The sequence below is a fragment of the Chroicocephalus ridibundus genome, chromosome Z (assembly GCF_963924245.1).
Source record: "Chroicocephalus ridibundus chromosome Z, bChrRid1.1, whole genome shotgun sequence".
Taxonomy (NCBI): Eukaryota; Metazoa; Chordata; class Aves; order Charadriiformes; family Laridae; genus Chroicocephalus; species Chroicocephalus ridibundus.
The window spans coordinates 66,563,856-66,587,980 of record NC_086316.1 but is presented as its reverse complement, the minus strand read 5'-3'; the positions used below and the strand labels follow the sequence as shown (position 1 = coordinate 66,587,980).

Here is a 24,125-nt window from a genome sequence, read left to right as displayed (position 1 = left end):
TTTTGTAAAATCTGGAAGCCACTTTTACAGACTAATGGTTAAAAGTAGTGGGAAACAAATTATACAACAAAGGCAAACCCAGAAGAATAAGCCGTAAATGACAATTTGTGAAGCACTGAAGGGGTATACAGTTGGAATATCATCTTGTTTGCTTACAGTTGTACTAAATGGTGGATATACGAGACCAGGAAAAGATTCAGACGAGGATAACTGTTCCTCCCCCACCCCACCTCTACTGACACTTGTGCATTGTGTTAAATCAGACATCGGCATTTTTGCTCAATGTTCTCATACATTTGAATTCTTCTGCCCTTCATAAGGGAGAAAAACTAGAGATATTTTGATTGAGTAAACTAAAAGAAAAAGTCCAGATAACTAACTTGCTTCACACATTGATCATCATTTTTCTTGGCAACACTTTCCTTCATGGGATAGATTTAATACTCTGCTTACTTCTTGGTAGGATCGTTGCTTTGAAATGAATGCTGTTACATACACGGGAACACCTCTCTCTGCTTCTTGGGTCCTGGACTGAGGAGGGAGTATGGTATGCTGTCCTATGGATAAGAGATACCCATACCCTATGGATGTATAAGTAGTTTAATGTAAGTTGCAAATGGCACAGCCAGGTGCTACTTAACATAGTAACAACTCCCAAGTTAGCTAATATTTTCTTTACTGTACCACTTTCAGGTAGATGTATTGTGTGTTGTATGTACACAAGATTTCTTTTGCTCTAAAGAGAATAATTTTGTAAGAGAAATATTTGCATTTTGTGAAATGCAAAGCAACTCTCCCTAAAAAAACCAAAGCGAATCTGAGTTTGTTGCTCCGAGATGAACATGTAAAAATACTGCTGTAAAAGTCTTCTGAGATAAATTGCAAGTAACAAGTGCCCTATACTTTTTTCTCTTAGCTTACTTCATGCATCTGAATGTTTAACAGATGGTGAGTTTGCTGTGGACTTGAGGAAAAGTAACTACATGCTTACAGTGAAGAACGGTCCCAGCCAGTGTATTCTGCAGTGCAAGGAAACAAAGTCCTGATCTCCAGCGAAATGCTTCCTGTTGTGTTCTTAATGGCTCTATCGGAGTAAATTGTTTATTACTTAAACGAGTAAGCAGAAGCTGAATTGCGACAGATCATATAGTAAAATTCGGTTCTGTGCTGATCATATCTATTAGGTTTGTTTAACTATTATGTACTTTAAATTGAGTGAACTGTGTACTGTGCTATTCATAACAATTCAGTGCAAATGCCACGTAAGACTGTTTGTCACACGTTTCCCTTTTTTTAATTGTTGCAACAAACAGCTGTATTTCTACGTTGTCCAACCATTTTGGTTTTTTGAATGCAATGATCCATAGAAAAGGAATTGCTTCATAAAATGTTCTCAGGTGTTAGAACAGCACTTGAAAATAATTTCTGTTTTGCAGATTTCTACCTACCATGAACTGAGTTTCACAGAGATTTTTGTGTGCTACAACAATAGAGAGGTGTTTTCTTAGCCAGACAAGAGAAACTGAAAGCATGCAGCTGACTTCTGCAAAATGTTCTCTCATTCCCCACTTCTGCAAGGGAAGGAGTCCTTATGAAGCCTGCTTTAGCTTCCAGTAGTAAATACCTTTTTCTTTGTGCCATCTGTGCTGTGGCAAATATAACTTTAATGTGTATATTGAAATTTCTGTCCTTGTTTGTATTTATATTTAAGAGGTAGCATGAGAATGCATCTTTCTTGACAAATGCCTTGTCTTGCTCTGTCTAGGCCTTGGGAAGAGATTGCCTTTTTGTTGTTGATGCCTTCAGGAATTTGAGTTTGTTTTTTGGTTTTGTTTATCTTTAATTCTGCTGCCAGCTTTCCTTCATAGCTGATGTACCACTTTTCAGCATGCTAATGAAACATTATCAACATCGAAGTACAGTAATCTGTTCCTGTCTGCCTGTTAAATGTTGAAAAAGTGACAGTCGTTTTGGTGGTTTTGCAAAGCAGGAAACTACAGACTTCTTAAGCTTTGTCAGAAACTTCAATGCCTAGAGCAGGAAGAACTGCTGAGATGCCTAGGAACACGTTCCAAGATACAAACACGCAGTGTTTCTGTTTTGGCTTCACTGTTTGTGAAGAAACTAATTTAACTGAGCACTCTTTTTTTTTTTTTTTTTTCTCTTCACAGTCTGTAGTAATTGATAATCATCTTCCGATTTGTTTAGGCATGACTTAAAAGTGATTTTTTAACAAGCCATGGTGCAATCAGAACTTATTTCTAATATTCCTTGCTAGTATAGTGACCCCTGGGAAAAGGGGTCCTTCATGAAATGGAACTTGCCTTCCTTCTCCTCTCGGGGCTGTATGTACATGATGACACTGACAGATCTGTGGAATGTCTGCTTGCATGGACAGCTTCTTTTAGAGTTTTAACATGCAGCGTAGTTGTACAGTTTCTCCTCCTTTCCTCCTCAAAAGGTCAAGTAGGTCATTTGGGATTTTCTGTCTGCCAGTTGGAGTGAAACTTACTAATTGAATACATAAAGCATTTTATGGTAATATTGGATGTCCTGACTTTAAGTATTATTTCTCTGCCTCGTCATCCCCCTTCCTAAAGGGGAAAGAAGTTTTCAGGAAAGCTGAGGTTTGATATGAGGTTGCATATATTACTAGGAAATGCGGTGTAACTCGTGGTAATATGTATTGGAGTCCATAGTTCTCAGCACTGTGAGAATTACTTGGTTTTTGTAGTTTAAATGCAGTTGTATATAATGGCATTTCTGGTTTAAGATTTTTCTGAACATTGAAACAGTAAGATTTCTCTACATCATTCTTGTGTGTTAATGCTGATAGTGTGACATGTAATCAAGAACATGCAATGACTTCTACCTAGAGAAATCAAAGATCATCTTAGGATAAACTTAATCAAAGCAAAAATAAGGAAAGCAAAGCCTGTACTTTGTGCACCAATTAATTTTCTTAATACTTGGGAGGGTACCTGAGTTACCCTCCTTTTTCTTTTTGAATTACCTACAGGAGCAGATTTGATGATTACAACTTTTTAAAACTTGCCTCAGGATTTCAAAAGAAAGGGGCAAACTGAAGCCGTGTGTGTGTCTTTGTGGGAATTCTTTAAGTTACTGTATTCCCAGGCCTTCCATTTTTTTGTTTTCTAACAGTGGGTTTTGTTCTCTGACCTACATTTGCACACAAAGGTGGCATATAAATTGCAACAAACAACACGAATTTATCTCTAACATGTATCTAACAACTTTCTGTACTACAGTTAATTTCAGCTGTCTTCTTGCCTTTTTTAGTATTGTGGTGTGCTGAGTAAACATAACTTTTTTTTTTTTTTTTTTTTTTCTTATTCCTTGAGGTCAGCTCAACATCTTTTAAGCATCTCGGGTCATTTCGTGTGATACGCCTTTGGTTTCTAGAGTGCAGTCTATGTACAAACCAACAGATGAAAGTTTGCAGCAGATCAAAAATCAATTGGGCAAATTTATGTGGAGGCATCCTCCTTTGATTCCTCCCTGAAGCCACATACTGCTGGCGAATGTGGGGAAGAATCTAGGGGGATGAGTTGCTCACAGGTTGTTCTTGTAGTTTTAATACAGCATGCACAGGTAGTTGCTGTTTGGCATAGGATACTGGGCTAGGTGGACTTCTGGTTTGGTCCCGTAAAGATGCTCTTATGGGGAGATCCTGGGGAGCGACAAACTATGCAGCTGGGAGCCTTGTGAATGCACAGCGTCTGCAGTTGCCTGTAGGGTCTATTCTTATATTTGTCTTCCAGTCATATTGCTATGCTTCCTTTCTGTCCTGAAAATGTAGAGCTTTCTTCCTACCATAAATACATAACAAAGGAAGTAATTTTTTTGTGAGTAACGTCTTGAACAGGAAAAAAAAAAAAAGTAGTATTAATTGCTTTCAGAGTGTTAAGCTTTCCAATACATCTAATCTCATGGCTGCAGGTCATGGCTGCTATCTTGCTGAGTAAATTCAGGTTGAAGGAGACCAAATTTCATATCTTGGGGGCTGCAGTTCCTACTTCTGCATCTTCATTTTAATAATAAAATTTACTTTATCCTGGGAACTGTAGTCTCCAGTGTGATAAATTCCATTGCTGCATGTGGGACATCTCTACTGGAATAAATTTATATCACAGTGTATGTGTACTGTGAAAATGAAAGACCTTACTATTGTATCTTAAAAGACTGACTGAAGCTTGTTCATCAGAAATGCCATCCTTTCTGTTTTCCTGGGAAATTGTTGAAGGACCATGTCATAAATTGTATTGGAGATTAAATCCCGTTCAACAGTCTTCCGTTTTCTCCTGTCCAAGTTTCAAAATGTGTGGTATTGTTTCTTGTGTTGCTTTTTTGGTTTGTTTGGGTTTGTTTTTTTTTTTAAGTTGGTTATTTTTTTAAGTCAGACCCACCTCAGTAGGGAAGAATAGAAATGAATAATCGAGGTGGGGAGTAGGAACTCCTCAAACTGACATTGCTGCTGGGAAGATGGTACACAGAACTATTTCAACAGGATGCTTACCCAAGTTAGGATAGCTTCTGGCCCCTTCTTCCTCTGTAGTGGCATATATAGCTGTTTATTCAGAGCTTCGGTATTTAAATTACCTAATCTGTTTCTAGGCTTATTATCACTCTAGGTCTAATGTTAGTACTTGATCTAAGAGTATTCTAGCAGCAAATTCAAGATCCTACTTGCATATAAATATTTTATGGACTCTTTGCTATTTGGTTATTATTTTTTAAATACTCAGTGTATTTTTTCATGCTTAAAAGCATCTTAATCAGAAAATTCAGGTGTCTATGGCTGAGATTTAGATGCATAACCAAACTGAAAAACTTAAGTACCCACAGCAGCAGTAACTTGGCTTTTCTTTAATGGATATGGAATGGCAGATGGGGGAGTGATAAGAAATGAAATTTGGATGTTTTGCTGAAGTGGGCTTGCTTTCAGATGAATACTCTGAAAAACTGTTTTAACTTTTTTGCTTTTCATTCCTCATAAATTTTTGAAAGCTGCTCAGTAAAGAAAGAAAAAAGTTGCCTTTTTTACTTTTTCTGTGCTGTCCCATGGGATAAATTTTCAGTAATCTCCCTGAACCTCCAGTTTTACAAATGTTCTGTATGACCTTCAGTTTGATAGCATTCCCTGGGATTAAATTTGGCTTTTTTCAAGACTACATTATAATGCTAAAATAGCTTAATGTCTCTGTCACATACTGCTAGTAGATTGGAAGGCTTTAGAACTTTGTTGCAGCCTGCCGTGAGCTGATTTATGTTGCAAAACATGCTATACTTCTGATTTTTCCGGTTTATGATCTAGTTCAATTCTGGCCCATAGAGTAAACTGTATGTGTCCAATTTCCATTTTGCTCTATGAGCACAATCTTTAGTTGGAATATTAAAAATAAAATTGTCAGCTTTACTTGTTTTGAGCTTAATTGAATTTCAGCTAATTGAATTTGTATTTTCTAATAAGCTAACTAGGGAAAATGTTGCACCTTGTGTTTATACATGACAGGTTTTAAAAGATGAATTACACAGGGTTTTTTCTTAATAGCCTAACATTAGTATTTTTCAATAAATTGAATTTTAGGAAGTTTAATTTAAAAATTTCCATCAGGAAGTAGTTATTTTGGACAGAACTGCATCGAAAACAAAGCTTTCAATTGAGTCTTCAGTTTGAAATCTGCTGCATTCATGTAGTAGATAGCTCTATGCCGACAATATATCATCCCTAACACTGCCTCTTCCCTGAAAAGGGGAGCACAGCAGCCTTCCTGAGCCTAAATGCCTGTCACACACTGCTGTGACACAGCTGTGACAGCTTTTTAACAAAAGTTAAGATGAAATATGTTCATTTTATGATGCCTTCATACATGAGACACTCATACCAGGGACTGACACAGTTTATGTGCTCTTCCCGTAGATCCTGTGCAAGATCTTTCTTTAAAAACAAACAAACAAACAAAACAAAACACCAAAAACCCACCACCCCGCCCCCCCCCCCCCCCCCCAAAAACCAACGCAAACCACTACCACCCCCCAAAAAAAACCCCACAATAAAATAAAACACAAAAATTCCGAGGACAGTGAAACTAAACATCAAAGCTCTGGTACGTCTTCACTTTACAAAAACAAAAGCATGTAGGGATGATTTGAATAAAATCTCTGCTATTCAGGACTGAAGTTTCTCTTGAGCTATTTTAAATAAAATGCAAAAATGTTTGCAATTCCATTGCTGGCTGAATCATACTCGCTAATTCCTAATAATATCTGTTCTTGTTAATCAGGTGGTGGTGGTAGTGACAACTAGGAAGCAGAGGAATATATGCAAAATATTTGTAAACTGGCTTTCCATTATTTCAAATGCAGGATGGTAGCACTTGGGCATGTTATTTTTTAGGGAGGCATGCTGAGAAATGTAGGAAAAAATACTACAAGGAAGTGCCTTCAGTTGAGAATATTGTTGGCAATGGATTTCTCTGCTAAAGATTTCAAGGGTCAAATATAAATGAATGAAATGCAGCCGCGTAAGTTATACTACTAGTCTTCAAATCTGCTTAGTGATGGAAGACACCTTGGAAAAAAAAAACAAGTGGATGTTGATATTTGACTCTATTGTTTCTATGATCTAGAACAGGCAGTCCCGAACCAGAGGCCTACCTACACATTTCTCCAGGGTTTATAGCTTAGTTATATGTCATAAATTCCATAAAAATAAGAAGGCCTTTCTGTACAAAGGTATAATTTTAAAATGAAAAATGAAGTCTGCAAAACAAGACCATGCTGTAAATTTGGGCTTGGTAAGAAAGCCTTCTAAAGAAAACTTAATTTCTTCTGATTTTAATTTCAATATGGTGTTGCTTCTTATGTGTAATCATGAAATGTCATCTTCCAGATGGATGATAGGAGGTTTCTCTTTTGTTTATACAACTTTCTCAAACATGTATCATGAGAAGTTTGAGAAAACTGTGGAACTTCTTTACTTTTGTAATTAAGTGGTTGTTCAACTTATCAAAAATGTTTTTAATTACTTTAATTTTGGCACACTGGATAACATCTACCTTAATTTAAGGTAAAAAAGTATACCTTTATTTTTATTAGTAAAGTTACTGTTACAAAAGCATTAGTACATTCTGTTTTTCTGGTCTCAGGGAAGTAGTACACTGCTTTCACTTCATTGTAAAGCTCAGGTAAGCATTAATGCTTCATGATAGCTTGGCCACACGTTTTATATCAGTTTTTTAAACTAGTTTGTTTGCGTGGGGAGGCAGAGATGAAGCAAGGAAACCTTGTCATTGCTGTGCATGAATATTTAGGCATTGTGAATTTCATGTTGGAGCATGTTAGAAATATTCATGAAAGGGCCTTGCTATTACTATTTTAGATATTTTTTTTTTAATGTAAGTTTATTGATAGTGTCAGAATTCCAGAGAATTGTTCCATTATATTTCAGACTTAATTTGTAGAGGGCCAACACAATTGTGGACAGAAGATGGATGTTTGAGGATTGCATTGATGAGCTTATGCAAATAGTCCACAAAAGCCTAGTGTATAGTATTGCAGAACAAACACAGTCTTTGTCTTTTGGGCTATGTGGGAGAGCAGTTTAAAAATCTGGAAGTACGGTTGTATGTTAATGTGTGTTTTTTCCTTTGAAGCCGTGGACTTCACTGAGTGCTGCTGTCTCAGCTGAAGTGATGCTTGAGGGTACTGCACAAATGGTTAATAACTGCTTCCTATCTATACCTTTCAGAGTCCTTTAGCATAGATGAACTGCATGGCAATTCTTAACCAAAATTTCCTTGGTTGCTGCTTCATGGCTTGGGGTCTTTCTTCCAGTTCTGCTTTGACCGTCTTAGCTGAAAATCATGAGCGGGCCTCAGGCTTATTCTATAAGCTACGTGAAAAATGGTCTGAGTAGTTGAAGGTCATATGTGATTTAAGAAAAATTGATTATCACTGGTCTTAAGTGGTAACTGATATCTTAACTGGTCAACAACATACAGGAATGTATGTATTTCTGATGAAGTAAGAAGTTTAAATGGGCAGATAGTTTAAAAGAAGGATCGGACATCGTGTACTTGTAAGGTACTAAATATTTATTCAACTTCTGATGATTGTCAGTATTAAATGTTCATAACAAGTCCCCGAATAGAGCCAAAATCAAATTTTAAGCGCATCGTTGTAATTCCATTTCTGGAAATGTGTGAGAGGGCTCCATCTTTGTCATTGAAAACAGGTCTCCTCTGCCTGAAGTATATGTATATCTCTATATTTCTGTGCTCCAGATAATTATCATACAGATATACTTGGCATGCATCCCACCGAAATTTTGGTGGTTATCTTATAACCAATGCTGTTGAATACAGTGTTCTCAATAAGCAAGAAAATGCATTTTTTTGGTAATCATACTTACTTTGTAGCTTCAGCAGTGTAAGACTGCTTCTTTTTCTAAGATAGTGGTCGTTCCTTTTTTGTGCTTGTGGGTTAGGATAAACGAAAAACTTTCTTATAAGTCACTTTAATGTGATACCTGTCTATGGCAATAAGGAAAACTACTTAAATGCTGCTGTTGATATTTTTGAAATAAGAGTTTTTAAAATTTTTGACAGTTTCAATTGTTTGACTTCTTATAGTTTTTTGAACTCCCTTGTATGTGCACAAAACTTCTGATGATTGCCTGTGCTAACTTCTGTTTATAAGTTTCACCACTTTCACAACTGTTTTCTTCCTTACCTTATTCTCTTGGATCAATAAAAAGGTGACACGGGTAAATTTAATTACTCTGATTTTGTTTAACAATAGTATAGAAAAGTTTGAGTTACTATTGTAACTCTTTCCCAGCCAAAACACATACAGTAACCTTAGGGAGGAGATTTCAGAATGGAATTATGAACTGGAATTACTCTCTCATTCAGTTGTGATGATTACTAGAAAGTACATGGAAAGATTGACTCTCCAGTTCTGGAAAAACCTTCCTCCATTCCTCTTTAAAGAGGTTTTTAACAGCAGTAAGAAATGTTTCATCATTCTGCCAAACACAGATACAGTTGGCATGATCTAGAGTTCATTACTTATTTTAAAATATTGCGACTTATTTTCAACTCACTTTGTGGCCTCAAAGTCCTTCGTGAGGTTAGAGACAGATTTGTTCCAACTACCATGTAAGTATATATACCAGAATTTTTCAGTAATGCAATAGTGGGAGATGGGTGACTGTCGGTGTAGATTTGGGATCGTTCCACAGTGTGGTTTATTTTGTCTTGTTGGTCACGTCTCTTAATCTTTCTGTACTTCCTTAGATACAGAATTGCTTTCAGTGTTCAAAGTGGTGCAGTGTCGTAATCAGGATGGTGATGATATTTTACAAATTTTTACAAAACAAAACAATCAACACAGTGATGATACTTTACAAATTTTTACAAAACAGTCACTTTACACAGTGATGATATTTTACAAAACAATCACTTTACACAGTCTTGATGGAAAGAAAAAGTTTCTTGTAGCTGGGAAGCATGGGAATCCTAAAAAGTGCTAGCCTTGAATAAAAAATTGCTCTTTAATTTCAAAAATAAATGCAAGAAATGAGAAGTAGCCAAAGCATTTTCTGATAGACTGCTGAAAGGCAGAAGTGAAAGCATCACCTCCCTTGTTCCCCTGTAACATTTTGAATTCAAATCAAGTAAATGCTTTTTTGATGACTTTTTGCAGGAAGTGTAGGTTTGGATTATTTTTATTTTGTTTTTCTCTTACTACTTTCCCTGTAATGATTACTGAAGCTATTGGTCTAGAGAACTCAGGAATGCGGTCCAAGTGGAATGCAGGGAGCTGGCATGTAGAACTGTACGTACTGAGTGCTGGTTTTAGTAAGCAGAGAGATGACACAGTGCTTGATGGCCTACAAAACCTGCTGAAGGTTGTCAGTAGTCCACTGGAAGTCAGTGTCCTAACTGAAATCTGAAGGTCATGAAAGCATCCTTATTCACTGTCAGTGCCTCTATACTCAGACTTGCCGCTTTGTGTCAAATACTGCTATTCTTTCGTGAACCTGGACTTAGTGGGACCACATACATCTCACTAGATAAAAATAAATTAATTTTTCTTGTTTCATTTAAGATTTTCATAGACACAGGAAAAACTATATCCAGCTGACCCAAAAGCTCTTACTTCTTACATCCTTCCTCAAATACTGTATAAATGCTTAATACTGCTTCTAGTTGCTGTTGCACAGTATGTCGTGATGAAATTAGACTATTCCTTTTCATATATTAGCACGTTTTGCATACATGTAATATCTCTCCATATAATTTCATGCTCATGCATATTCTGTTATTTTTATCTTTTTATGGCATGGTTTGTGAAACTGTTTCTCCCAGTTGCTTGCTTATAGGAGAATATATTATGCCTGGGAGCCTGGGAGGCAGTGACTAAATTGAAACTTGAATGCAAAGCCTTTCTGATCAAATTCTGTTCATGTGGAACGTTGTGTCCTTCCTCAAATCACGGGTGACTCTCTGGAGCTCTTGTAAAGCGATGCTTCTCTAGTGATAGGCTTTCACACTGCTATGTGAATGTGTCTCCAATTTTTATGTCAATTTTTAAGCAAATACTGAAGATACTCCTTTTCCTTTATCCAGGCCTATATCAAAGGGATGTAAGATCACTGCATTTTTACTCTCCCAGTATGTAATTTGTAATTAGTATCAAGAATTAAATTTCTAAAGAAGTATGCATTACTATAAATTAAAAACTTGAGTACCTTGTTATAAGCAAGATATGAACACAGCAAAGTTTTTAAATAAAATCTCAGTCAGGAATACACTGAGGACAATAACAAAAAACGGTATATTTTTGTTAAGGAGTAGTCCATATGCTTGCTGTCCTGTGATTGGCTTCCTTGCTTTGTTATCACAGACCTATGTGGTTATTATGGAATTTATTTTTTTTTTATTGCTTGCTAGCTACATTGATTATTTTTAAATTATTTTTCTTTTTTTTTTTTTTAATTTACCTCACTAAATATGCCCCCCCATCAGATAAGATTCCGGCACTTATTTTCTCTTTATACTGTGGATTTTAAAGAAGCCAAAATGAGAGTTGCTGAAACTTGTAACCATTTTTAGCTATATGCTTGCAGAAGTTTTGAATGCCTTTTCCTGTCATTTTTTTTTGTCATGCTAACTTGTTGTTATCTTACAAAAATAAACATTTGTAATAGTAGCTGCCATTGTTAAAGTGGGTGTAGTTACTGTATGCTTGGCCTGTGGCTAGATTAGTTGACAGATATCACCGAAAGGTCTCCATGTTGCACGGGGAGACAGTGCTCTCCTTGTACGGCCCAGAGGGCGCTGTTCATGTGCAAGGACATTATGTGTGTGAGAGTTGAGGAACTGAAGAGCCGAAGTCTGGGTCTTCATGGTGAGAGCCAGTTCACCTGTGACTTTCTGCTGATGACAAATATGCTGTCCACTATGCACCTCCCATAAGTGCGTGAAGGGTTCTGATACGTTGCTATAGGGTTGTATTTCTTCACCTAGCAGTTGCATAGAGTAGGCATGCAAGGAATTTTCTACTTTATTTCTGCACCCCAGGAAAGCTTTTTATGCCAGAGCCAGAAATATATGTGGAAATGTTTAGTCGTCTTTGGCTTTTGGAGCAAAATTCAGCATATGCGTGAGTCTTCACAGGACAAGGATGTTTTGGGTGCATCTCTGAGTGTCAGTGAGTAAGACAGGTCTCTTCTTAACAAGGTTTAGTGCTTATTTAGTACATCTTATTATTCCTATTAATATGATTTTTTTTTATTATAAGGTATTAATTCCCAGTGTAACTCAGATTGATAAATATATGGACAAGAAATACGAAAAGAGAAGAAAAAACGAAGTAGAGCATAAGCTTAAAAAAGAGATTAGATCCAAATAACAAAATCAGATACAGATGAGATCCATAAATAAAAAAACAAATTGGGATGATTAGCATACTAGGGTCCTGCTTTATGACTCCTAAGTGCTACTTCAGTGCAACTAGTAGATGACAGTAATAATTTGTTATAACTGTCATCAGTGTAAGCTAAGAAACAAATATAACCCTGGTGGTGAGAAATAATGATTCTTATTGTGGAAGCATGGCAGTCAAATCATTGTTCAGAAAAGAACAAGAGCAAACCTGTCAGACATCATTCTGGGTCTCTGGTCTCTTTCTGTAAGGCCAGAGATTGTTGGGTTTTATAATTTTTTTAATTTAGCTTTAAATCATTTAAAGACTTGTTTTCAAAAGAGTATGTTGGGTTCTCCGTTTGACTTACATACCATTTACTGCCTAGCCAGTCATTAAGGCTTAAAAATTTTTGAGTATGTTATGTTTCGTCGGTAGAAAGAACATGTTTATAAGCCTGTAATTTTTTATTTGCTTTCTTATGTTGTTTATTTTTATGATAATCTTTTGCTGTGGGAACTTTAAAATTATCTTTCCAGCAGCAATCTTGGAATATTTGGTATGTGCTGATAATTCTGCTGGTTTGAACAGTGCCAGAGTGGTCTAAATTTCCTTTCTTATTTACAACTCCTCCAGAAATTATTTAATAGGTATAGATTGTAGCTTTTGAAATTCTACGTAGCTCATCCCGTCCCAGTTACTTGTTTGTATGATATCATATTTCCAGCATTGTAATTGGAGGTGGAGAATGTAGTATGCAGTTTTATCTGCTTATCCCCATTATCTTAAGCTGATTCAGAGTATAATTTTTTTGTGTATAAAATATCTGATGTTCTTCTCTGTTGGGGCTGGGGGAGTTAAATCGTCTAAAAAATACTTTATCCCGTGCATTATGTGAGGAGATGTTTTACTCTGCTCTGACAGTGATCCAATATGCAATAAGCAATTTCATTTTAAAGTAGGACAGACACTTAAAGCAGTATGAAAGTTCTCATATCCTAATATATGGACATACAAAAATAATATGCAATGACACCTTTTGTGTTAGGACTTTTATTTTGGGTTTTATCATACTTTTAATCCCATCTTTCTGTTAATGGCTTCAGACTTTCACATCAGAAGGAGCATATCTGTTCTGACCTGATGCTTTCTATGTCTTAGCCAATTGCATTTCACCTAATACCCCTGGTTTTGGGTATGACATGCTTAAAGAATCTGAACCCAAAGGTCAGTTTGGTGCCAAAGAGATTACTGCATACTACAAGTGAAGAATTTGATTCTGTTAAACGGGGAGTTGACTTAGGTGATATATGACCAAGTAAAAACTTGGTCTTACACTTCAGCAAGAGATAGAGGAGGCTTTGGTGGGCTAACCTGGGGAAAAAAATCCCTTTCTAACACCTGTGGTTGAAATCTTATAACCTGGAGCAGGTGAACTAATCACATAGCTGACTGTCAGTGAGCGCTCATATTCCGGTCTTTTTAATGACATTACTGCTGTTCTTGGAGTGAGGACCAGTAGCATGTTGCAGTGGGATGGAGGCAGGACTTGTGTATTTTCTTCAGTTGCCATAATGTGAACTGGGCATACGAGATTCTGTTCTCTGTTGGGATACTGAAGTTTTTTGTACTAGAATAAACTTACGAATCTTTGCATAACCTGTATTGTAACACTTCAGATATATTAGCCCAAACACATAAAATTATGAAAATAATTAAGCTGCACAATTATTAGCTTTGGGTCTCATGTATCAATATAAATCATCTACTTTCTATAATTTCTATAAATTAACATCAGTAATGGCATAAGCTTCTAGTTTCATAGAGAAAATATGAATACCAAAATATGAATATGAATATCAAAATATGAATATGAATACCAAAATCCCTCAGCAAACCTTTTAGTACGAAAGTGAAGAGTCTTGAGAGATCAGGTAATGTAACTGCTATTTTTACACGTTGAAAATACCACAGCATGTGTATACCTTGATGCATCTGAGTTGGTACCGGGAGACTTAATAACAGCAGGAAGGGTTAGAAAGCCTTAGGAGCTTTTGCAATGCTTGTTTCAGATGTCTGATAGCCTTCTTGGGCTTCCTCTCTTCTGCATGTTTCCTACTTCATTAGCTTTGTAGTGAGCTTATGTTGCAAACAGACTGTTATTTCTTGGCTTCTGTTGTAGGATGACTCATTTTCAATGGCTACTGAATACTACCAAAATCTCAGCGTATGGGTAGGTGGCTTTAGAGCAAGCAATCCAACCAATGTTTTACATATTCAAAGTAGGTAGATTTGGCTTCATAGGAGCTAGAAAATCCAGGCAGGTAATCTGCCTCTGTAACTTTAGACATATATCTTTGGAGATTTGAGCCTTCATCACTGAGGGGATGATCCTTCTTGACCAGGGCCTGTGAGGTTCCACTGAAGGTGATGGCTCAGCCTGTGGAGTTAGAGCTTTGGCTGCGCATATTGTCCTGTTAGCAGTGAAATATTCTCTTTGACAAATGCACCTTTTGACATACCAGTCTTCAAGAGAGATGCTTGATAAAGTGACTTTACAGGGACAGAAGATAAGGAAGGCATCAAACTGGGACTAAATATTGATTATTACCAAATTAGTAGAGGTATAGGCTCAGTAGTTCTCGTTTTTAGAACCAAATAACAGAATAGTTTTCTTTCATGTTCTCATATTCTGTACAGAAAAATGCTGAAAGAGATAGGATACGTTTTAGCTTCTAAAGCTTGATGTAAAGATGCAGGGGCTGTCACCTGATGGTGTTTTCCAACAGGGGCTCTCACACTGCAGCCTGGGATCCCCAGGGCAGCAGAGGTTCCACAGGAACCTGCTGGGTGTTATGTTTCTCTGTTTAATTATATGTGGGCACCATTTATGCTGCTTCTGTATTTATATAACATATAAATGTATTTATAGTGTATGTTTCAAAGTATAGGTAGAAGATACAAGTTGATTTGAGGTAAATGGGTGTTTCTAATGCAGAATGGTTGTTAGTGATTCATCTAAATGACATAAGAAAGTAGCAATTTTTTAATGTGAGTGAAAGCCAAACAGAGGATTTAGAGTGCCACTCAATATATACGCCTTCAGTGTATGGTGTGTTGGTGAAATGAAGAGAGCCTACGTTATACTGAAGGGAAGATGGGGGAGAGCTATTGGAGAAGCTGAGGCAGCTATGAAAAAGAAACATAATTGTTTTCCCTTTTGTGTTTGTCAGGTACTCTTAACAGAAGAATAGAACTTAAATTCACACTTATAACATTTTGCTAAAATCTCTGTAACTGTTTTAGGAAGCCAGATTCATTAGTCTCTGAAGTAGTGTGTTCAATGCTGTCTTTAAGTGGCAGTTGCTGCCACTTAGTACCAGGTTAAGAAAATTCCTTGTTAAGTTTTTCATGTTAATAGAATGTGCCATACATGGTCTTTTGCTTTGTTAGGATGGACACAAATGGTTAGATGACAGAAATTGTCTCAAACACTAATAGCTGGCCTTCTCAATTCAAGGAATGGCTAGCTCTTTTTCACGCTGCTCTGCACTGAGCGCTGCTCCTAGCATGCTTCCAAGCCAGCTGACTAGCCCAGCGTTCTTGGGACCTGCTGAGTTTTGGGTTGCAGGTAGCTGGGTGCTCATATTCTTAATTCTTGCTTAAGTTCCCCAAAATGAGCTTTGTACATCCCATCTAAGCTCGCCCCCAGTATTGATTGTCACCATATATAGCATTTGCACTGAGCAGAATATATAATTTCTCCCATATTTGTTCCTTCTCATTTGGTGCTTTTCCATCAAGCCCTGGGCTCTTCTCCTCACAACCTGTTGTTAAATGCATTGATTGTTCTGGTAGAGCTGCTGTGTGACCGGTTTTGTTCATGAATGTTTTCTATGGTCATACCTGGTTTGACCACTGGTGGTATGCAAGTTACCTTTGCTAATTTGATTCACACAAATGTAAAAAAAAAAAAAAAAAAAACCAGAAAAACTTTTTTTCCTCCTTATGACTGGGTATTTGTGGATATAGCAGACAAAGCTTCCCTCCTGTTGGCGAATTGACTCTTTCCTATTTCAGAATTTGCCTTTTTTCCATTTTCCAGCTGCTAATAAAATACGGTCCAGTGTGGCTACTGGATAAAGCTGTTTGCCTAAATAAGACAGCAGAGAAGCCAAGACATCTAACTGTTTCTAAACATTGAGAAGCACAGGAAAATTAATGGGAGCTATGATTCAGCTTTCGTATAAAATTGTATGTACTTTGTAAGAAAAATTCCTGAGAGAATTAAATTCACTGAGCTATTAAGAAGTAAATCTTGCATGTGTATTTCACAATAGTTTGCTGAATAACACCTGTATTGCATACCTTGTTTTAAAATATTGAATCATTGATCCATAGAGAACAAGTTGTTAATAATCTAACCATTCAGTTACTGTTTGCAAGTCTTCAAAATTAAGACACAGAAACAAAAGATAACGTTTTGCCTTCCCTGTTGCACAAGATGTTGCAGTAGACTGTTTCCATGCATTACATTAATCTTACTGTATTTAGTTTTATAGTTCATGAAGCAAATAATCCAAAGTGAATAATGCAATTAATGTGCAGAGCACTGAGTTTATGCATTAAAAAATGGTAGTCATCACACTGTAGAGCTTGCTCAGTACTTTAGAATTACCATTTAGATCCATTTCTTTGGAATTTATTGACTAATAATATAGGAGCTGGTTTAAAACTACTATAAAACAATTTAAAAGATCCTTAATGCTGCCTTTTTGGGGGCCAAAGTTTAAAATATAGTTGGAAAAAAAACCTTGTGTATTTTTTCGCTTGATTCATGAAAAGCTGAAAAGAGCAAAATGCTCTCTTCCTGATGAAGCAGGGGGATGGGTTGTTGAGAAATCTCAGTCTCCCTGGTCCAAGCTAGCACATCCTCTAAGGTTTGTTTTTCAGCCTACTCCTTAGCTTCATCACTGCTGTTCAAATAAAGCACCACCTGGCAGTCACTTAAGCACGTTGTTACCTTGACTCACAAACAGGTTTTGCTGTATGAAGATCAGAATGCTATGTACCCTGCAGGATAAACTCCTTGGTGGAATATGCTCTGGACTTATTGTTTTTATTTTGTGATGAGGTACAGTGATATGGAGACTGGCAACCTAGCCATTGTCATGTAGGAATACTTCAGCTTGCCTGGAATGGATGAGGAGGTTTGCTTTAGATTAAAAAAAATAATTCAAAAACCCTGCAGGTTTAGGGCCACAAAAGGAGGATGTCCTGCCATATGCAGGAGCTTTGTGCAGTCACAGGAGAACCATTTTTTCCACAGACCCAACAGTATAAGAATATTTGATAAATATTTTAGCCAAGCTTGAGTTAAAATATGAAGTTTTCTTGAGCACTTCAGAAACTATGCGTTCTCTCACTCTCTGTCTCTCTCCATACATATATATATAATACTTAAATTCTGCAAAAAGATAAGTGTAGTTTACCAAGCAAAAAGCTGTCAGACTCAGTTAGTCTTTCCCACCTGCATGGAGGAAAAGCACAAGAGTTCTTTGTGCAGGCGAGAGTAGATCGCCTTAGCTGTCACATGAGAGGAAGATACTTGCTTCTGCTTTTTAGAGAACAAGCACAGATTGTGAAGCCTCTACTGTTGTATTACATTGTTCATGAATTCGAGTCCAAGGGCCTCTAAAAGACTTTTTTTATATCAGTTTGGAAGTTAATCATGGTTATATGAACAAATGAAATACTGTGTCATTCTTTCACTGCTGGGATAGTGTTTTCTGTCTTGTATACAAAGTATTCATGCAACTGAGATGGTTCATGCTATGGAATAACTAATACAAAAAACAGAGTAACTCTATATTTTTAACTTGCACCTATATTATTTCAGAGCTGTACTGCTCTTATGCAAAGATTTTTGTCTTTGAACTGTTTTTTTTTTTGACTGAGGTAAAAATGTAAAGTTAACCCTTTTTACACTATAGTTTTTCCCCTGTTTTAAACTTCTAGGCACATTCTCTGTTTGGACTCTACCTGCTGCTATAATACCTTTGTTTTTCATGAATTATCACCCTTTTTTTTTTTCCTCTGTTTCTAGAAAGCAATAGTGTGGAATTCAATGCTGGGACAAAAATAATTTTTATGTCACTTGCATTAGTTTTGAAGTTAAGCAAGCATTAATGCTTAACCCCTGAAAAAACTCTCATTCTTAGGTGGATTGCGTTTCTATTTATAAATATGTTAAAGTCTTTAATCACTAGACAGTTCTGAGTGTCTAAAATTGGTTATTAACAGTAGGTTTAGATGTTGCTTGAAAGAAAATGGATTTTGTTTACAGTATCCATCTGCTTATTACATTTCATCACTGAACAGGAAGAGTTATTTCCTGCCTCAGAATACTTTGTTTCCTTTGTCTTTACAATGAGAAAAAAAAAAAAACAAAACAAAACAGGAGTGCTCCTGACCAGCAAAAACTTCTCATTTTTCTAAGCGGGGTTTGTGATAAATGAGCCTTAGTACTACAATGCTGATGAAGATAGGAATTTTAATTTTAACATCATCTTATTGCAATGAATGTTACAGGGAACAAGTTGTAGGTCATCATACAGTTCATAAATGTAGTTTTAACTGCACAGCTAAATGTTTTAGAAGCTGAAGACTGCATGCGTGAAAGCAGTGGTTGTAACAAAATTATTATAAAGCCTTGTTGTTCACTTTACGTTGTGATTTTACTTTTGAGATACAATGTCATTCTGACAGTTGACTTAATCAGGCTTGCTTATTTTTAAAGACGGTTAACTCCAAGAAGATGGGTGGGGATCATGTGCTGCTGCTTAAGAATGTGGTTTTCTTGGTGATTTAGCAGATAGTTCAACAGAATCAGGAAATCTTCCAGACTGTTCATACTTGGTTTTCAGTGTCTGACAGTATCTTTTGCTTTTTTGTTGTTGCCAGCAATCACAAGCAACTACGTTGCTGTAGGTCAAAACAGTATAAGCCCAGATGGATTGCACTTTCATTTTACAGATACGAACTTGCTGTGAGTTTTGCTATAATTACAGCTGACTTGAAGAGCTTTTGAGTCATAAGTCACTCAGAAAGCAGATCTCAAGGCCACTAGCCTTACTTTCATGACTTCTGTGTCTAGTTTAAACATACTTACTGTGTATTAGTTTACAAGTCCTCTTTTTTGAGGCACTACATACATAATTTCATGCTTCTGCTTCCTATGAAGATGGAAAACTTTAACCATTAACTTATATTCATTTTGTAAATTGTTTTAAAATAGAAATTGCAAGCTTTGAATGCCATGAACCATCACAACACTTATGAAACCTTTGGTGAATGACATGACATATAGGGTTATTTTTGTATTGGTCTGATATTTGCCAAGATCATCCTTTTTTTACTGGATGTCCAATGTTACTAGCAGCACACACATCTTAAAGAAATAGTCCTCAGAGCAGGTATGCTGCAAATAGCAGACTACCAAATTAGTTATAACTCTTAAAAGGCTTGCTGCAGTCAGTTGAAAGTACTGTCTTAGCAGCTATGTTGTAAGGAGAGGGAGAATAGGATGGCAAAAAGTTTAAGAATGCTGTGGTTTTGTACTTTAAGTAAAATTAATTGTGTTTGTGACTTTTTTTTTTTTTTGCTGTAGTCGTGATATGGAGAATAAAGAAACTCCCAGGGGATTGCAGAAGATGGATGACCGCCCAGAAGAGCGCATGATCAGGGAGAAGCTCAAGGCAACGTGTATGCCAGCGTGGAAGCATGAATGGCTGGAAAGAAGAAGCAGGAGAGGCCCTGTGGTAAGTGGCACTGATGGACGGGCAGTATCTGTAACAGCTGTTACAAATAAAAATCCCTTAAACTTCTTTCTACTAGAAATGTCTCTTTCTTAACAATCTGCATACTCTTAATCATGGTCATGCTGTTCTTTTTTTTTTTTATGAGCAGTTTAACAGGAAACTGTGGCTGACTTTCTGAAATGTATGCATTTGCTAAGCTTTATTTTTAAGAAAAAGGCATATAGCTATGCTGCTGATTTGTGTTGTATAAAATAATACTGTGACAACACTGCCCTCTAATGTCAACAACAGAAGTAGCTCCTGTTCATTAGGTAAAAACTGAAGTTTGAGTGCAAATCTGCACCATAGTGCTTTGTACTTATGTGATTCTTATGGGTTTCATGACTTCACTTTTCCTTAGTTTGAAAATGTTAAAGTTTTCTATGTATTGTAACAGAAGTGTATGGAATTTTTGCTATATGAAAAAATAAACTGCAATCTTAATAGAACTAGAATAAAACAAAGCTGAGTAACTTCACACAAGTCTCAACTCTGCTAAACTTTGAATGCCAGAGTATTCTGTTAGCCTTTTGGGTAATGCTTTTGTATAAACGGCTCAGAAGCAGTTTTAAGAATTTGTGAGCAGGTCAAACCTGAAGCTTATTAAGCATAGTTACAATTCTATTCAGTAATAGCCAGTAGTTACCTCTAAGGGTGGTTGCATCGGTCGATGTACGCCCATGTATGCCTTGGTGGGAGTGCTAATTTAAAGCTAAGATCATCTGATGCAGTAAACAAGTCTTTGGGGACAGCTTTTCTAGAATAGAAACAAGAGGGTTCTGTTGGTAACTTTCTGTCATGAGAAAGAACATTGAAAATACTTACAAGTGCACCAGAAAGGCAATACTTCAAAGGGCCAAATAACATAAAATAATTCTTACTTTAAAAATTTTTAAATGCATCTTGGTTACTGCATAGCTTGAAATTATTTCCCTGCTCAGCCCACTTCCACTGAGGTTTCTGGGTTTTTTAATACAACTCAGTGCTTCAGATTCTCAATTACTACCATTTTACATCTTAAATGTTTTCAAGCACTAGCAGCTGGTAGCTGTAACTTGTCCATAGGCACATGAATTTGCATTCTGACCTTTCAGGAACGAAAAAGCATTTCAGTAATCAGTAGGAGGAAAAAAAAGATTGCACTGTTTTTTATACTTTTCCTTTATCCTATTCACTTTCATAATCAGATAGCCATAAATTTTAAAAACAATAGCAACAAAGGCTTCTGAAAAGTTCAGGTTTGCAATACATTAAATAGGCTGACTTCTTAAAGTAAAATGAACGGAGCTTGGATCAAGGCTGTAAATGCAGATTTTTCTTCTCTTAGGCAGTGCCTAACTGCTAGACCACAACCACCTCATTGTCCACTTCTCCCTGTAGCCTGCTGAAACAGAAATGCATTTCTGGATAGTGGAATAGCTTCAGCTGGATGAGTTAAAGCTTCAGCTTAAAATAGCATTTGACCTTGTGGATGCAGTCCAAGTCATTAGGTAGAAAAGCACTGAGTCTGGATGTCTCTTCCTCCTCATACCCTGAGCAGGGAAAGCCCCTTCCTTTTTTTTTTTTTTTTTTTTTTTTTTTTTTTTTTGCCTAAATCAGAGACCTCTGAACTTTCTAGGAGAGGTCTGCTCAGTTAATCCGAAGTGTTACTTGGAGCTTCCTTCCAGCTTCTAGTCAAGCCTCTAAGACATGGAGAAATGTAGAACTAAAACTGAATCTGCCTGCTATGACTGCTTTTAATTTGATTCCCAGGGGGCCTTACTTTTCTCATGCATTATGTGGGTCTGAAAGGCAGGCAGCTGAAAGTTGTCTTGAAACATTCCGTACCTCAGTGTCAAAATTCAGTGTTCAAGCAACAAAGCACTGTATTGGAAGTGTATATACTCTGCTCGAGCACATGTGTCTATTCATGTTGCGCAGCACTGTGCACGCTCATGAGCTCAGATACCAAATGTGGTGTAGCGGTTTTACTTGTATGGCAGGCAGAAAACCCAGCTGTGGTTCTTACAGGGTGCAGCACACCCTCATTTTGCTGCATTGTCTCCAGATTTAAACTAATTTTTGCTTTGCAACAAGTGTTGTGCTGTAGATATAGTAACTGTAGTATTTCTCAACTGATACTTACTGTATATAATAGATGGATCCAACGTTATAGCTCTAAATAAACAGGCAGTACCTGCAGGAAAGAAAAAAGATATTTTGGCTCCTACTGTCCCAATGGGGGAATTGCTGCCCTTTGAGATACCATGAATGACAAGTACAGAAGTACTTTGGGAATCAAATTAGTTGCTGCCACAACTAACATAAGCAGCACAGGTGGACAGGAAAAAAAGGTTATTTCTCTTGTGTTGCGTATAGATTAACAGAATAACTCCTATTAGATGTTAATATTAGGACCTAGGGAATATGCAAAATTCGGATGTCTGGATAATGGCTTAACTATATAATGCTAGCAAAACAAGTTTTGATTAATTTGTTCTGCTTTATTGTAAAACGATCAATTCATAATTCTAACACATGGTTTAATTCCTGCAAGGTGGTGAAACCTATTCCCGCAAAAGTAGATGGATCAGAAATGAACAAACTCTGTCTGGAACCTCAAGCTGAAGGACAAAGCACTGCTTCTTCACTGACACAGAAAGGAAGACGTAGTCCTTCTCCTAGTAGCTCCTCTTCATCATCTTCTAGGACGGTTAAATCTGAATCACCGGGTGTTAGAAGAAAAAGAGTATCTCCAGTGCCTGTAAGTTGCAAGCTATGATGTAATTTTAGTATGGCTAGATTCTCCAATCTTCTGGTTATAGAGGCAATTAATCCTCCCTGTGTAGGGCAATATGCTGATACAAAAGGGGTTACGACAGGATATCACTTGAATGAGATATGTGTTTCTCATGTGTGGAACTTTATTCTCTGCTCTTAGGTATGTGTTTCCTTTTAGTTCAGTCCTGCTTTAAGTTTTTATTTCTAGGAAATAAATGAAGAAATATAGATACTCAGTTGTGGAGACAGGTATGTTCTCCTAGCTTGATTTGCACAAAAATGGTGCTAGTAGTTTGGGTTTTTCCTGTGGTTTTGCATGTAAATTCTCCAAGTAGGTATCTTCTGTTGGGGATAGGATTGTTGACCAGATTAAGATTCCTGCAGAAAAGCATTACTGGTATGCTCTTTGTGATCTGCTATTCCAGAACTGATCTTCATGTACTGATTAGGAAAGATTCAGGTATGTGCATTGTTAGAAAACTAAATTCTCTATCATTACACTTGAGAAGATGTGGAACAGAATGTTTTGAGCAATAGCAATTGGCTTCATTAAAGATGATCAGTAGTGTAATATTTTGAGCAATAGTATCTGCTAGTTATAAAAATGCTCATCCACAGTTAAGCTTCAGTTGACTTGTCTACAACTTCACAGTCAATTAGAATCATAGAATAGGTTGGGTTGGGAGGGACCTTTGAAGGTCATCTAGTCCAACCTCCCCTTCAGGGACGTCTTCAACTAGATCAGGTTGCTTAGAGCCCCATCCAACCTGACCCTGAACACCTCCGGGGATGGGGCATCTACCACCTCTGTGGGCAACCCACGCCAGCATTTCACCACCTTCGTTGTAAAAAATGTTGTCCCTATATCTAGTCTAAATTTGCCTCTTTTAGCTTGAAAGCCACTACCCCTTGTCCTGTTGCAGCTGACCCTGCTGCAAAGTTTGTCACCATCTTTCCTGTAGGCTCCCTTTAAGTACTGAAAGGCCACAATAAGGTCTCCCCAGAGCCTCTTCTTCTTCAGGCTGAACATCCCCAACTCTCTCAGCTTGTCCTCGTAGGAGAGGTGCTCCAGCCCTCTGATCATTTTTGTGGCCCTCCTCTGGACCTGCTCCAGAAGGTTCATGTCTTACCTCTGCTGTGGGCTCCAGAGCTGGATGCAGTACTCCAGGTGGGGTCACCTCCCTTGACCTGCTGGCCACAGTTCTTTTGATGCAGCCCACTGTACGGTTGGCTTTCTGGTCTGTGAGCACACATTGCCGACTCACGTCCAGCTTTTCATCCACTAGTACCTCCAAGTCCTTCACAGTAGGGCTGCTCTCAATGCCTTCATCCCTCAGCTTGTATTGATACTGGGGGGTTGCCCCAACCCACGTGCAGGACCTTGCATTTGGTCTTGATGAACCTCATGAAGTTCACAGAGGCCCACTTCTCAAGCCTGTCCAGGTCCTTCTGGATGGCATCCCGTCCCTCAGGTGTGTCAACCGCACCACTCTGCTTGGTGTTGTCTGCAAACTTGCTGAAGGTGCACTTGACCCCACTGTCACAGATCAATGT

General features: G+C 37.3%; 1 protein-coding gene across 4 annotated transcripts in view; it reads left to right on the top strand.

Annotated features, from left to right (window-relative positions):
* The window catches only part of MAP3K1 (mitogen-activated protein kinase kinase kinase 1), a 64,575-nt gene that overhangs the window by 18,154 nt on the left and 22,296 nt on the right, over positions 1 to 24,125 (top strand). For all 4 annotated transcript variants that reach the window (XM_063320322.1, XM_063320323.1, XM_063320321.1 and 1 more), the window contains 2 exons: positions 19,622 to 19,772; positions 22,348 to 22,554. In XM_063320322.1, the coding sequence (XP_063176392.1) occupies positions 19,622 to 19,772; positions 22,348 to 22,554 (358 nt within the window). The remainder of the gene's footprint in view (positions 1 to 19,621; positions 19,773 to 22,347; positions 22,555 to 24,125) is intronic.